This window comes from Oncorhynchus gorbuscha, unplaced genomic scaffold (genome assembly GCF_021184085.1).
Source record: "Oncorhynchus gorbuscha isolate QuinsamMale2020 ecotype Even-year unplaced genomic scaffold, OgorEven_v1.0 Un_scaffold_1008, whole genome shotgun sequence".
NCBI lineage: Eukaryota > Metazoa > Chordata > Actinopteri > Salmoniformes > Salmonidae > Oncorhynchus > Oncorhynchus gorbuscha.
The window spans coordinates 1-15,485 of NW_025745922.1; the positions used below are offsets into that span (position 1 = coordinate 1).

At 51.4% G+C, this 15,485-nt stretch overlaps 1 protein-coding gene across 2 annotated transcripts; it reads left to right on the forward strand.

The window, feature by feature from the left end:
- Window positions 1–998: 998 nt before the first annotated feature.
- Window positions 999–14,977, forward strand: LOC124020965 (RNA-splicing ligase RtcB homolog). 2 transcript variants are annotated; one of them, XM_046336278.1, is made up of 12 exons: window positions 999–1,183; window positions 1,421–1,499; window positions 1,588–1,655; window positions 2,130–2,229; window positions 2,367–2,523; window positions 5,427–5,583; window positions 7,161–7,320; window positions 8,736–8,911; window positions 11,210–11,398; window positions 12,191–12,301; window positions 13,379–13,498; window positions 14,486–14,977. In XM_046336278.1, exons 1-12 carry the CDS (start codon window positions 1,091–1,093, stop codon window positions 14,591–14,593), a joined length of 1,518 nt encoding a protein of 505 aa, XP_046192234.1. In that variant the 5' UTR covers window positions 999–1,090; the 3' UTR covers window positions 14,594–14,977. The 2 variants fall into 2 exon arrangements, with proteins under 2 accessions (XP_046192234.1, XP_046192235.1); XM_046336279.1 differs by lacking the exon at window positions 999–1,183 and having other exon boundaries at window positions 1,425–1,499; window positions 2,036–2,229.
- The last annotated feature ends 508 nt before the right edge of the window (window positions 14,978–15,485 follow it).

Here is a 15,485-nt window from a genome sequence, read left to right on the forward strand (position 1 = left end):
GAAACACAATGCAAGCTGGAAGTAGTCCGTGACAAGGCTAAACACTTGGCAAGGACCTCTTTACAGTAGAAACACAATGCTAGCTGGAACTCTTTCACTTTCATTACTTGCCAACTGTGTTAAGAAAGACTGAATTATGAAAGTAAAATGGTAACATTCATCAGTGTAACACGTTATAGCAGGTACACTGGCCTAGATATCCATACAGTATACAGATACGTTTCATTATGCACAGCACACTTCTGGTATGATGGTGTTTATCTAGCTAGAACAATACAAACCCACATGTAGAAGAGCAGCTAGCTGGTTAACCTATCTGGTAGCTAGCTAGCCAGCAGCATTTTCACTTACTTTAGTTTGGTGGTTTTCTCTTGTTATTAACTTATTGAAGCCTTAATCATGTCACATCATACAGTTCATGTTAACTAAAGAGGTCTTAATTGCAAGTAGAGATAGTTGAAGATTTCCACGTTTTACAATCGAGAAGATTGAAGAGGCTTTGACAGAAGCTCAATGGTCAACAAATATTATCAAATAGTTGACTTCAACTACGGAAAGAGATTAGCGTTCTGACTTCAACTACGGAAAGAGATTAGCGTTCTGACTTCAACTACGGAAAGAGATTGGCGTTCTGACTTCAAATACGGAAAGAGACTGGCGTTCTGACTTCAACTACGGAAAGAGATTAGCGTTCTGACTTCAACTACGGAAAGAGATTAGCGTTCTGACTTCAACTACGGAAAGAGATTAGCGTTCTGACTTCAACTACGGAAAGTCAAAAAAGACTAAAATAGGAAAATAATAACCACAAATGTTTTCAAAAAAATAAAACTTTGCTAGGATATTAGGGAACATGTATTTGTTCGGAACGACTATAATATGGTGTTATCCAAGATCAATATTTAAATCCATTAAAAAATAAACGCGATAAATTTCAAAACATTTACAGCTGCGTCATTATTCATTTTTTCCAAAAACGCGTTTTGTACGGACGCCTCTGAGTTGCCGTAGTTGTAGTTTGTTGGTTCAGAACAGAATCAGACACTGCTGAAATATAAGTGGAATAAACAGCTAGCGACATAATCATATCATGAGTCGATCGTACAATGACGAGTTACAATATTTGGACAAGATTGACAAGAACTGCTGGCGAATCAAGAAAGGTTTCGTCCCAAATATGCAGGTGATTAAGCTAAAACGAACTTATATGGAATGAATTAAACGTTAGCACATGTCCGTAGTTTGATAGCTTCAGACGTGGCTTGCTACTAATCCAGCTTGACTCTGTTATTGTTGCTCTTGTCTTTTGTATGTAGATCAGGTGTAAGAGCGTAGTAGCTACATAAGCTATCTCATTCAGCTAACCTAGTATGTCGTGTGGACTTGGACAGCTCATCAAAACCTTCCCATCTCATTCCAGGTGGAAGGAGTGTTTTACGTCAACGAGTCCCTGGAGAAGCTGATGTTTGAGGAGCTGCGTAACGCGTGTAAAGGAGGAGGTAGACAACAACAACATGATCATGTTAACAGACAAGCTCCTGTATTGATTTGACTGATTTGGTTGTTGTTGTTGTTGTTTGTCGTCAGGTTTTGGTGGGTTTCTCCCCGCCATGAAACAGATTGGAAACGTTGCAGCTCTGCCGGGTATAGTCCATGTAAGTAGATGTTTGGTCCGGATCAGTCCTTAACACAAGTCCGCGGAGATGACGCTGACAACCGTTATCTAACCAGCTATAAACTGACATATTGACACTCTGTAATATCTCATCGGTTTCTCCCAGACACATATTTAGCCTTGTCACAGACTAAGAGGCTGTTTCTCCCAGACTAAGAAGCTGTTTCTCCCAGACACATATGTAGCCTTGTCACAGACTAAGAAGCTGTTTCTCCCAGACACATATTTAGCCTTATCACGGACTAAGAAGCCCTTTCAATGGAGATTCTCCAATGAGTTTGCTTGTCAGTCCAGGAGTTCTCTTAACCTGTGTCCAGGAAACATGGCCTAATAGTGTCCCCAAACCTCTCTCTCCCTCAGAAGTCCATCGGCCTGCCAGACTGCCACTCAGGGTATGGGTTCGCCATAGGAAACAAGGCCTAATAGTGTCCCCAAACCTCTCTCTCTCCCTCAGAAGTCCATCGGCCTGCCAGACTGCCACTCAGGGTATGGGTTCGCCATCGGAAACATGGCTGCCTTTGACATGAGCGACCCCAACGCTGTCGTATCCCCAGGTACAGAGGATACACACAGTCCAACAGGCTGTCCTGTCTAATCTCTGGTGTGGGGTTTGACATTAACCGTGTGTGTGTGTGTGTGTGTGTGTGTGTGTGTGTGTGTGTGTGTGTGTGTGTGTGTGTGTGTGAGCTAGGTGGTGTGGGGTTTGATATTAACTGTGGAGTGCGTCTACTAAGGACCAACCTAGACGAGGGAGACGTCCAGCCTGTCAAGGAGCAGCTGGCTCAGGCCCTGTTTGACCACATCCCTGTAGGAGTCGGCTCCAAGGGAGTCATCCCTATGACCGCCAAGTAAGGAGGCACCAACACCCTGCTGTCTGCTGGCACCAACACCCTGCTGTCTGCAGGCACCAACACCCTGCTGTCTGCAGGCACCAACACCCTGCTGTCTGCAGGCACCAACACCCTGCTGTCTGCAGGCACCAACACCCTGCTGTCTGCAGGCACCAACACCCTGCTGTCTGCAGGCACCAACACCCTGCTGTCTGCAGGCACCAACACCCTGCTGTCTGCAGGCACCAACACCCTGCTGTCTGCAGGCACCAATACACCAATACCCTGCTGTCTACAGACACCAATACACCAATACCCTGCTGTCTACAGGCACCAATACACCAATACCCTGCTGTCTACAGGCACCAATACACCAATACCCTGCTGTCTGCAGACACCAATACACCAATGCCCTGCTGTACAGACACCAATACCCTGCTGTCTGCAGGCACCAATACACCAATACCCTGCTGTACAGTCACAAATACCCTGCTGTCTACAGGCACCAATACACCAATACCCTGCTGTCTGCAGGCACCAATACACCAATACCCTGCTGTCTGCAGACACCAATACACCAATACCCTGCTGTCTGCAGGCACCAATACCCTGCTGTCTGCAAACACCAATACAACAATACCCTGCTGTCTACAGGCATCAATACCCTGCTGTCTGCAGGCACCAATTCACCAATACCCTGCTGTCTACAGGCACCAATACACCAATACCCTGCTGTCTACAGGCACCAATACACCAATACCCTGCTGTCTACAGACACCAATACCCTGCTGTCTGCAGGCACCAATGCACACCAATACCCTGCTGTCTGCAGGCACCAATACACCAATACCCTGCTGTCTGCAGACACCAATACACCAATACCCTGCTGTACAGACACCAATACCCTGCTGTCTGCAGGCACCAATACACCAATACCCTGCTGTCTGCAGGCACCAATACACCAATACCCTGCTGTCTGCAGGCACCAATACACCAATACCCTGCTGTCTGCAGGCATCAATACCCTGCTGTCTGCAGGCACCAATACACCAATACCCTGCTGTCTGCAGGCACCAATACACCAATACCCTGCTGTCTACAGGCACCAATACACCAATACCCTGCTGTCTGCAGGCACCAATACACCAATACCCTGCTGTCTGCAGGCACCAATACACCAATACCCTGCTGTCTATATACACCAATACCCTGCTGTCTACAGGCACCAATACACCAATACCCTGTTGTCTACAGACACCAATACACCAATACCCTGCTGTCTACAGGCAACAATACCCTGCTGTCTGCAGGCACCAATACACCAATACCCTGCTGTCTACAGGCACCAATACCCTGCTGTCTACATGCACCAATACACCAATACCCTGCTGTCTGCAGGCACCAATACACCAATACCCTGCTGTCTGCAGGCACCAATACACCAATACCCTGCTGTCTGCAGGCACCAATACCCTGCTGTCTGCAGACAACAATACCCTGCTGTCTGCAGGCACCAATACCCTGCTGTCTACAGGCACCAATACACCAATACCCTGCTGTCTGCAGGCACCAATACACCAATACCCTGCTGTCTGCAGGCACCAATACACCAATACCCTGCTGTCTGCAGGCACCAATACACCAATACCCTGCTGTCTGCAGACAACAATACCCTGCTGTCTGCAGGCAACAATACCCTGCTGTCTGCAGGCACCAATACACCAATACCCTGCTGTCTGCAGGCACCAATACACCAATACCCTGCTGTCTGCAGGCACCAATACACCAATACCCTGCTGTCTACATGCACCAATACACCAATACCCTGCTGTCTGCAGGCACCAATACACCAATACCCTGCTGTCTGCAGGCACCAATACACCAATACCCTGCTGTCTGCAGGCACCAATACCCTGCTGTCTGCAGACACCAATACAACAATACCCTGCAGGCACCAATACACCAGTACCCTGCTGTCTACAGGCACCAATACACCAATACCCTGCTGTCTACAGGCACCAATACACCAATACCCTGCTCTCTGCAGGCACCAATACACCAATACCCTGCTGTCTATAGGCACCAATACACCAATACCCTGCTGTCTGTAGGCACCAATACACCAATAATCTGTTGTCTGCAGGCACCAATACACCAATACCCTGCTGTCTGCAGGCACCAATACCCTGCTGTACAGTCACCAATACCCTGCTGTCTGCTGGCACCAATACACCAATACCCTGCTGTCTGCAGGCACCAATACCCTGCTGTACAGTCACCAATACCCTGCTGTCTGCTGGCACCAATACACCAATACCCTGCTGTCTGCTGGCACCAATACACCAATACCCTGCTGTCTGCTGGCACCAATACACCAATACCCTGCTGTCTACAGGCACCAATACACCAATACCCTGCTGTCTGCAGGCACCAATACACCAATACCCTACTGTCTGCAGACACCAATACACCAATACCCTGCTGTCTACAGACACCAATACACCAATACCCTGCTGTCTACAGGCACCAATACACCAATACCCTGCTGTCTGCAGGCACCAATACCCTGCTGTCTACAGGCACCAATACACCAATACCCTGTTGTCTGCAGGCACCAATACACCAATACCCTGCTGTCTTCAGGCACCAATACACCAATACCCTGCTGTCTGCAGGCACCAATACACCAATACCCTGCTGTCTGCAGGCACCAATACACCAATACCCTGCTGTCTACAGATACCAACACCCTGCTGTCTGCTGGCACCAATACACCAATACCCTGCTGTCTGCAGGCACCAATACACCAATACCCTGCTGTACAGACACCAATACCCTGCTGTCTACAGATACCAACACCCTGCTGTCTACAAACACCAATACACCAATACTGGTCCCTAATTGAAGGCTGTCTGTTACAGGGATCTAGAGGAGGCTCTAGAGATGGGAGTGGACTGGTCCCTCAGAGAAGGCTATGCCTGGGCAGAGGATAAGGAGCACTGTGAGGAGTATGGCAGGATGCTGCAGGCCGACCCCAACAAGGTCTCCTCCAAGGCCAAGAAGAGAGGCCTTCCTCAGGTAACACCACACCCTAACTAACCCTGACCCCTGACCCCCAACAAGGTCTCCAAGGCCAAGAACAGAGGCCTGCCTCAAGTAACACCACTCCCTAACTAACCCTGACCCCCAACAAGGTCTCCTCCAAGGCCAAGAAGAGAGGCCTTCCTCAGGTAACACCACACCCTAACTAACCCTGACCCCTGACCCCCAACAAGGTCTCCTCCAAGGCCAAGAAGAGAGGCCTGCCTCAAGTAACACCACTCCCTAACTAACCCTGACCCCTGACCCCCAACAAGGTCTCCTCCAAGGCCAAGAAGAGAGGCCTGCCTCAGGTAACACCACTCCCTAACTAACCCTGACCCCTGACCCCCAACAAGGTCTCCTCCAAGGCCAAGAAGAGAGGCCTGCCTCAGGTAACACCACTCCCTAACTAACCCTGACCCCTGACCCCCAACAAGGTCTCCTCCAAGGCCAAGAAGAGTGGCCTGCCTCAGGTAACACCACTCCCTAACTAACCCTGACCCCTGACCCCCAACAAGGTCTCCTCCAAGGCCAAGAAGAGTGGCCTGCCTCAGGTAACACCACTCCCCTAACTGACCCCTGACCCCCAACAAGGTCTCCTCCAAGGCCAAGAAGAGTGGCCTGCCTCAGGTAACACCACTCCCTAACTAACCCTGACCCCTGACCCCCAACAAGGTCTCCTCCAAGGCCAAGAAGAGTGGCCTGCCTCAGGTAACGCAACTCCCTAACTAACCCTGACCCCTGACCCCCAACAAGGTCTCCTCCAAGGCCAAGTAGAGGCCTGCCTCAGGTAACACCACTCCCTAACTAACCCTGACCCCTGACCCCCAACAAGGTCTCCTCCAAGGCCAAGAAGAGTGGCTTGCCTCAGGTAACACCACTCCCTAACTAACCCTGACCCCCAACAAGGTCTCCTCCAAGGCCAAGAAGAGTGGCCTGCCTCAGGTAACGCAACTCCCTAACTAACCCTGACCCCTGACCCCCAACAAGGTCTCCTCCAAGGCCAAGTAGAGAGGCCTGCCTCAGGTAACACCACTCCCTAACCTATAATGACCTGTCCTTTTTCCAGCTGGGTACTCTGGGGGCAGGGAACCACTACGCTGAGATCTATAATGACCTGTCCTTATTCCAGCTGGGTACTCTGGGGGCAGGGAACCACTACGCTGAGATCTATAATGACCTGTCCTTATTCCAGCTGGGTACTCTGGGGGCAGGGAACCACTACGCTGAGATCTATAATGACCTGTCCTTATTCCAGCTGGGTACTCTGGGGGCAGGAAACCACTACGCTGAGATCTATAATGACCTGTCCTTATTCCAGCTGGGTACTCTGGGGGCAGGAAACCACTATGCTGAGATCTATAATGACCTGTCCTTTTTCCCAGCTGGGTACTCTGGGGGCAGGGAACCACTACGCTGAGATCTATAATGACCTGTCCTTTTTCCAGCTGGGTACTCTGGGGGCAGGGAACCACTACGCTGAGATCTATAATGACCTGTCCTTATTCCAGCTGGGTACTCTGGGGGCAGGGAACCACTACGCTGAGATCTATAATGACCTGTCCTTATTCCAGCTGGGTACTCTGGGGGCAGGGAACCACTACGCTGAGATCCAGGTGGTGGATGAGATCTATAATGACTATGCTGCTAAGAAGATGGGCATCGACCACAAGGGCCAGGTGTGTGTGATGATCCACAGTGGCAGCAGGGGGCTGGGCCACCAGGTGGCGACAGGTAGGACTGCTCTCTCGACCCATGTTGGAAATGTGCATTTTTGTTTTGTTTTAAAGAATTGTCTGTAACGTGGTCACTTGTCTGCGTTGCTGCACGGTGTATTGGTTCTCGTCTTGGTCAGGTTGTTGTTGCTGTTTGTCTGTAACGTGGTCACTTGTCTGCGTTGGTGCACGGTGTGTTGGTTCTCGTCTTAGTCAGGTTGTTGTTGCTGTTTGTCTGTAACGTGGTCACTTGTCTGCGTTGGTGCACGGTGTGTTGGTTCTCGTCTTGGTCAGGTTGTTGTTGCTGTTTGTCTGTAACGTGGTCACTTGTCTGCGTTGCTGCACGGTGGATTGGTTCTCGTCTTGGTCAGGTTGTTGTTGTTGTTGTTGTTGTTGTTTATCAATGACTTACCTGGTTAAATAAAGGGAAAAATATACATTGATCTGTTTTAGAATAAGACTGTTACTTTACCAAAGCAGTACCAGGTACCAAAGCATTTCTGCAACCTTGAAGGTCCCCAAGAACACAGTGGCCTCCATCATTCTTAAATGGAAGAAGTTTGGAACGACCAAGAAGACTCTTCCTAGAGCTGGCCAGCCGGCCAAACTGAGCAATCGGGGGAGATGGGCCTTGGTCAGGGAGGTGACCAAGAACCCGATGGTCACTCTGACAGAGCTCCTCTGTGGATATGGGAGATCCTTCCAGAAGGACAACCATCTCTGCAGCACTCCACCAATCAAGTCTTTATGGTAGAGTGGGGAGACGGAAGCCACTCCTCAGTAAAAGACACATGACAACCTGCTATGAGTTTTCCTGAAGGCACCTAAAGGACTCAGACCATGAGAAACAAGATTTTCTGGTCTGATGAAACCAAGGTTGGACTCTTGGCCTGAATGCCAAGCGTCATGTCTGGAGGAAACCTGGCACCACAACCCACCATCCCTACGGTGAAGCATGGTGGTAACAGCATCATGCTGTGGGGATGTTTTTCAGCAGCAGGGCCTGGGAGACTAGTCAGGATCGAGGGAAAGATGAACAGCGCAAAGTACAGAGATCCTTGATGAAAACCTGCTCCAGAACACTCAGGACCTCAGACTGGGGCGAAGGTTCACCTTCCAACAGGACAACAACCCTAAGCACACAGCCAATACAACACAGGAGTGGCTTTAGGACAAGTCTGTCCTTGAGTGGCCCAGCCGGAGCCCAGACAGCCGGAGCCCAGCCCAGTTGTTTTTATAAATTAGCAAAAACCTTTTTACTTTGTCATTATGGGGCATTGTGGGGGGGACAATTTAATCAATTTTAGAATAAGGCTAACCTAACAAAATGTGGAAAAAGTCAAGGGGTCTGAATACCTCCTGAATCCACTGAAGAACAACCCTTGAATAATTAGGTGTCCCAACTTTTGACTGGTGCTGTATATGCTCTGGTAGATGCCCTGGTTGCCATGGAGAAGGCGATGAAGCGAGACAAGATCCAGGTGAACGATCGTCAGCTGGCGTGCGCCCGGATCTTTTCAGAGGAGGGACAAGACTACCTGAAAGGAATGGCCGCCGCCGGCAACTATGCCTGGGTCAACCGTTCCTCTATGACCTTCCTCACACGACAGGTAACTGACCCTACCTGACCGCACCTGAGACGGGTAACTGACCCTAACTAACCCCACCTGAGACGGGTAACTGACCCCACCTGAGACGGGTAACTGACCCTAATTAACCCCACCTGAGACGGGTAACTGACCCTAACTAACCCCACCTGAGACGGGTAACTGACCCTAACTAACCCCACCTGAGACGGGTAACTGACCCTAACTAACCCCACCTGAGACGGGTAACTGACCCTAACTAACCCCACCTGAGACGGGTAACTGACCCTAACTAACCCCACCTGAGACGGGTAACTGACCCTAACTAACCCCACCTGAGACGGGTAACTGACCCTAACTAACCCCACCTGAGACGGGTAACTGACCCTAACTAACCCCACCTGAGACGGGTAACTGACCCCACCTGAGATGGGTAACTTACCCTAACTAACCCCACCTGAGACGGGTAACTGACCCCACCTGAGACGGGTAACTGACCCCACCTGAGACGGGTAACTGACCCCACCTGAGACGGGTAACTGACCCCACCTGAGACGGGTAACTGACCCCACCTGAGACGGGTAACTGACCCCACCTGAGACGGGTAACTGACCCCACCTGAGACGGGTAACTGACCCCACCTGAGACGGGTAACTGACCCCACCTGAGACGGGTAACTGACCCCACCTGAGACGGGTAACTGACCCCACCTGAGACGGGTAACTGACCCCACCTGACACGGGCAACTGACCCCACCTGAGACGGGTAACTGACCCCACCTGAGACGGGTAACTGACCCCACTTGAGACGGGTAACTGACCCCACCTGAGACGGGTAACTGACCCCACCTGAGACGGGTAACTGACCCCACCTGAGACGGGTAACTGACCCTAACTGACCCCACCTGACACGGGCAACTGACCCCACCTGACACGGGCAACTGACCGCACCTGAGACGGGCAACTGACCGCACCTGAGACGGGCAACTGACCGCACCTGAGACGGGCAACTGACCGCACCTGAGACGGGCAACTGACCGCACCTGAGACGGGTAACTGACCCCACTTGAGACAGGTAACTGACCCCACTTGAGACAGGTAACTGACCCCACCTGAGACAGGTAACTGACCCCACCTGAGACGGGTAACTGACCCTAACTGACCCCACCTGACACGGGCAACTGACCGCACCTGAGACGGGTAACTGACCGCACCTGAGACAGGTAACTGACCCCACTTGAGACAGGTAACTGACCCCACTTGAGACAGGTAACTGACCCCACTTGAGACAGGTAACTGACCCCACTTGAGACAGGTAACTGACCCCACTTGAGACAGGTAACTGACCCCACTTGAGACAGGTAACTGACCCCACCTGAGACGGGTAACTGACCCTAACTGACCCCACCTGAGACGGGTAACTGACCCCACCTGAGATGGGTAACTGACCCTAACTGACCCCACCTGAGACAGGTAACTGACCCCACTTGAGACAGGTAACTGACCCCACTTGAGACAGGTAACTGACCCCACCTGAGACGGGTAACTGACCCCACCTGAGACGGGTAACTGACCCTAACTGACCCCACCTGAGACAGGTAACTGACCCCACCTGAGACAGGTAACTGACCCCACTTGAGACAGGTAACTGACCCCACTTGAGACAGGTAACTGACCCCACTTGAGACAGGTAACTGACCCCACCTGAGACGGGTAACTGACCCTAACTGACCCCACCTGAGACAGGTAACTGACCCCACTTGAGACAGGTAACTGACCCCACTTGAGACAGGTAACTGACCCCACTTGAGACAGGTAACTGACCCCACTTGAGACAGGTAACTGACCCCACCTGACACGGGCAACTGACCGCACCTGAGACAGGTAACTGACCCCACCTGAGACGGGTAACTGACCCCACCTGAGACGGGTAACTGACCCCACCTGAGACGGGTAACTGACCCCACCTGAGACAGGTAACTGACCCCACTTGAGACAGGTAACTGACCCCACTTGAGACAGGTAACTGACCCCACTTGAGACAGGTAACTGACCCCACTTGAGACAGGTAACTGACCCCACTTGAGACAGGTAACTGACCCCACCTGACACGGGCAACTGACCGCACCTGAGACAGGTAACTGACCCCACCTGAGACGGGTAACTGACCCCACCTGAGACGGGTAACTGACCCCACCTGAGACAGGTAACTGACCCCACTTGAGACAGGTAACTGACCCCACTTGAGACAGGTAACTGACCCCACCTGAGACAGGTAACTGACCACTCCAGTGTGACTTCTCCGCGTCTCTGTCTCCTCCAGGCGTTTGCCAAGGTGTTCACCACCACTCCTGATGACCTGGACATGCATGTGATCTATGACGTGTCTCATAACATCGCCAAGGTGGAGGAACACATGGTAGATGGGAAACAGAAGACTCTGCTGCTGCATCGCAAGGGATCCACCCGGGCCTTCCCTCCACACCACCCCCTCATCCCTGTAGACTACCAGGTACTCCCTCATCCCTGTAGACTACCAGATACTCCCTCTCATCCCTGTAGACTACTAGGTACCCCCCCTCATCCCTGTAGACAACCAGGTACACCCCCTCATCCCTGTAGACTACCAGGTACCCCCCCTCATCCCTGTAGACTACCAGGTACCCCCCCTCATCCCTGTAGACTACCAGGTACCCCCCCTCATCCCTGTAGACTACCAGGTACCCCCCTCATCCCTGTAGACTACCAGGTACACCCCCTCATCCCTGTAGACTACCAGGTACACCCCTCATCCCTGTAGACTAACAGGTACTCCCCTCATCCCTGTAGACTACCAGGTACTCCCCTCATCCCTGTAGACTACCAGGTACCCCCCTCATCCCTGTAGACTACCAGGTACTCCCCCTCATCCCTGTAGACTACCAGGTACCCCCCTCATCCCTGTAGACTACCAGGTACCCCCTCATCCCTGTAGACTACCAGGTACTTCCTCATCCCTGTAGACTACCAGGTATTCCCTCATCCCTGTAGACTACCAGGTACACCCCCTCATCCCTGTAGACTACCAGGTACCCCCTCTCATCCCTGTAGACTACCAGGTACCCCCTCTCATCCCTGTAGACTACCAGGTATACCCCCCCCCCCCAACATCAATACAGAATGAAGTTATGGTTTAATGTTACCTATAACATTATTGACTATCTACTTTAGGGCCAATCTGACAGCCCATGTTTCTCTGGCCCTAAAGTAGTGTCATTTTGATGCAGACTGTTTTTAAAATGCTTCCTGTTTCTGGTCCAATCAGCTGACAGGCCAGCCGGTGTTGATCGGGGGCACGATGGGCACCTGCAGTTACGTCCTGACGGGCACGGAACAGGGCATGACGGAGACCTTCGGCACCACCTGCCACGGCGCGGTAAGGCTTTACTACACCTCTTGTCGCTTTACTACACCTCTCTGTCGCTTTACTACACCTCTGTCGCTTTACTACACCTCTGTCGCTTTACTACACCTCTGTCGCTTTACTACACCTCTCTGTCGCTTTACTACACCTCTGTCGCTTTACTACACCTCTCTGTCGCTTTACTACACCTCTGTCGCTTTACTACACCTCTGTCGCTTTACTGCACCTCTGTCGCTTTACTGCACCTCTGTCGCTTTACTGCACCTCTGTCGCTTTACTGCACCTCTGTCGCTTTACTGCACCTCTGTCGCTTTACTGCACCTCTGTCGCTTTACTACACCTCTCTGTCGCTTTACTACACCTCTCTGTCGCTTTACTACACTCTCTGTCGCTTTACTGCACCTCTCTGTCGCTTTACTGCACCTCTGTCGCTTTACTGCACCTCTGTCGCTTTACTGCACCTCTCTGTCGCTTTACTGCACCTCTGTCGCTTTACTGCACCTCTGTCGCTTTACTGCACCTCTGTCGCTTTACTGCACCTCTGTCGCTTTACTGCACCTCTGTCGCTTTACTGCACCTCTGTCGCTTTACTGCACCTCTGTCGCTTTACTGCACTCTGTCGCTTTACTGCACCTCTGTCGCTTTACTGCACCTCTGTCGCTTTACTGCACCTCTCTGTCGCTTTACTGCACCTCTCTGTCGCTTTACTGCACCTCTCTGTCGCTTTACTGCACCTCTCTGTCGCTTTACTGCACCTCTCTGTCGCTTTACTGCACCTCTCTGTCGCTTTACTGCACCTCTGTCGCTTTACTGCACCTCTGTCGCTTTACTACACCTCTGTCGCTTTACTACACCTCTGTCGCTTTACTACACCTCTGTCGCTTTACTACACCTCTGTCGCTTTACTACACCTCTCTGTCGCTTTACTACACCTCTGTCGCTTTACTACACCTCTCTGTCGCTTTACTACACCTCTCTGTCACTGTGTTCCTTGGTATGTCCATACTATAACAAGTAGTAACGATGGACTGCCTCCATCTGTTCATTATCAAGAACATCTTTTACTCAACATTGAACTCTTGTCTCCAGGGTCGGGCTCTGTCTCGGGCCAAATCCCGCAGGAACATCGACTTCCAGGACGTGTTGGACAAGCTGGCAGACAAGGGTATCGCCATCAGGGTGGCTTCGCCCAAACTAGTCATGGAAGAGGTAGGCTTCGCTTCGCCCAAACTAGTCATGGAGGAGGTAGGCTTCGCCCAAACTAGTCATGGAAGAGGTAGACTTTGCCCAAACTAGTCATGGAGGAGGTAGGCTTCACCCAAACTAGTCATGGAAGAGGTAGACTTTGCCCAAACTAGCCATGGAAGGGGTAGGCTTCGCTTCACCCAGACCAGTCATGGAAGGGGTAGGCTTCGCTTCACCCAGACTAGTCATGGAAGGGGTAGGCTTCGCTTCACCCAGACTAGTCATGGAAGGGGTAGGCTTCGCTTCGCCCAGACTAGTCATGGAAGGGGTAGGCTTCGCTTCACCCAGACTAGTCATGGAAGGGGTAGGCTTCGCTTCACCCAGACTAGTCATGGAAGGGGTAGGCTTCGCTTCACCCAGACTAGTCATTGAAGGGGTAGGCTTCACCCAGACTAGTCATGGAAGGGGTAGGCTTCGCTTCACCCAGACTAGTCATGGAAGGGGTAGGGCTTCACCCAGACTAGTCATGGAAGGGGTAGGCTTCACCCAGACTAGTCATGGAAGGGGTAGGCTTCGCCCAGACTAGTCATGGAAGGGGTAGGCTTCGCCCAGACTAGTCATGGAAGGGGTAGGCTTCGCCCAGACTAGTCATGGAAGGGGTAGGCTTCGCCCAGACTAGTCATGGAAGGGGTAGGCTTTGCCCAGACTAGTCATGGAAGGGGTATGCTTCGCTTCGCCCAGACTAGTCATGGAAGGGGTAGGCTTTGCCCAGACTAGTCATGGAAGGGGTATGCTTCGCTTCGCCCAGACTAGTCATGGAAGGGGTAGGCTTCGCCCAGACTAGTCATGGAAGGGGTAGGCTTCGCCCAGACTAGTCATGGAAGGGGTATGCTTCGCTTCGCCCAGACTAGTCATGGAAGGGGTAGGCTTTGCCCAGACTAGTCATGCTACAGTGGGGGGGGTCGTGGCTATTGTGTTAAAAGACTAACAGTATTTTCTTACCATTTCTAGGCTCCGGAGTCGTACAAAAACGTGTGTGATGTCGTCAACACGTGTCACGATGCTGGAATCAGCAAGAAAGCCATCAAACTACGACCCATCGCCGTGATCAAGGGATAAGGCTGCACCACTCTGCTAGTGACGGCATTGGCCATGGCACTCCCTCCAGGAGCCAATCACCAGGCAGAGAGCTGAGCTGGCGGAGGAGCCAATGGGGAAGTGTCTGACTGCGAGTGAGCATGTCCGTCTTCATAGACTGACTTGACAAGGGATCGGTTTCCTCCGCTCCACTTCCTGTTTATGACCAGTGTGATTATTTTGACATGGGGGGGGGTGATTTGTTCGTTGAGTGATCAATTTAATTGGACCGGATGAGCTCTTTAATATTGTCAAGTCTGAGAGGGTGAAGTGTCTTGGGTTTACCTTTCATTCATTGCAAAATCACTGTGGAATATAACTTTGAGATTCAGGTTAACCACAGATAATAAAATACAAGACGACAGATTTAATGCCTCTGGTCGTCACTTTGTTCCAACATCTGAAGAAAACAAACACTAAAGCTTCACATGGTGAGGAGATGGTTTGGGAACTCGATTCTCTGACCAGATTGATCTCCCTCACTACCTCTCACCCATTGGTGAGGAGATGGTTTGGGAACTCGATTCTCTGACCAGATTGATCTCCCTCACCCATTGGTGAGGAGATGGTTTGGGAACTCGATTCTCTGACCAGATTGATCTCCCTCACCCATTGGTGAGGAGATGGTTTGGGAACTCGATTCTCTGACCAGATTGATCTCCCTCACCCATTGGTGAGGAGATGGTTTGGGAACTCGATTCTCTGACCAGATTGATCTCCCTCACCCATTGGTAGGAGATGGTTTGGGAACTCGATTCTCTGACCAGATTGATCTCCCTCACTACCTCTCACCCATTGGTAGGAGATGGTTTGGGAACTCGATTCTCTGACCAGATTGATCTCCCTCACCCATTGGTGAGGAGATGGTTTGGGA

Bases quoted from the DNA above. Each gene is read 5' to 3' on its own strand.
- LOC124020965 (XM_046336278.1), top strand. From the start codon at position 1,091: ATGAGTCGATCGTACAATGACGAGTTACAATATTTGGACAAGATTGAC. The intron at 12,302-13,378 runs GTAAGGCTTTAC...TCTTGTCTCCAG, and splicing joins GCACCACCTGCCACGGCGCG to GGTCGGGCTCTGTCTCGGGC. The intron at 13,499-14,485 runs GTAGGCTTCGCT...TACCATTTCTAG, and splicing joins CCAAACTAGTCATGGAAGAG to GCTCCGGAGTCGTACAAAAA.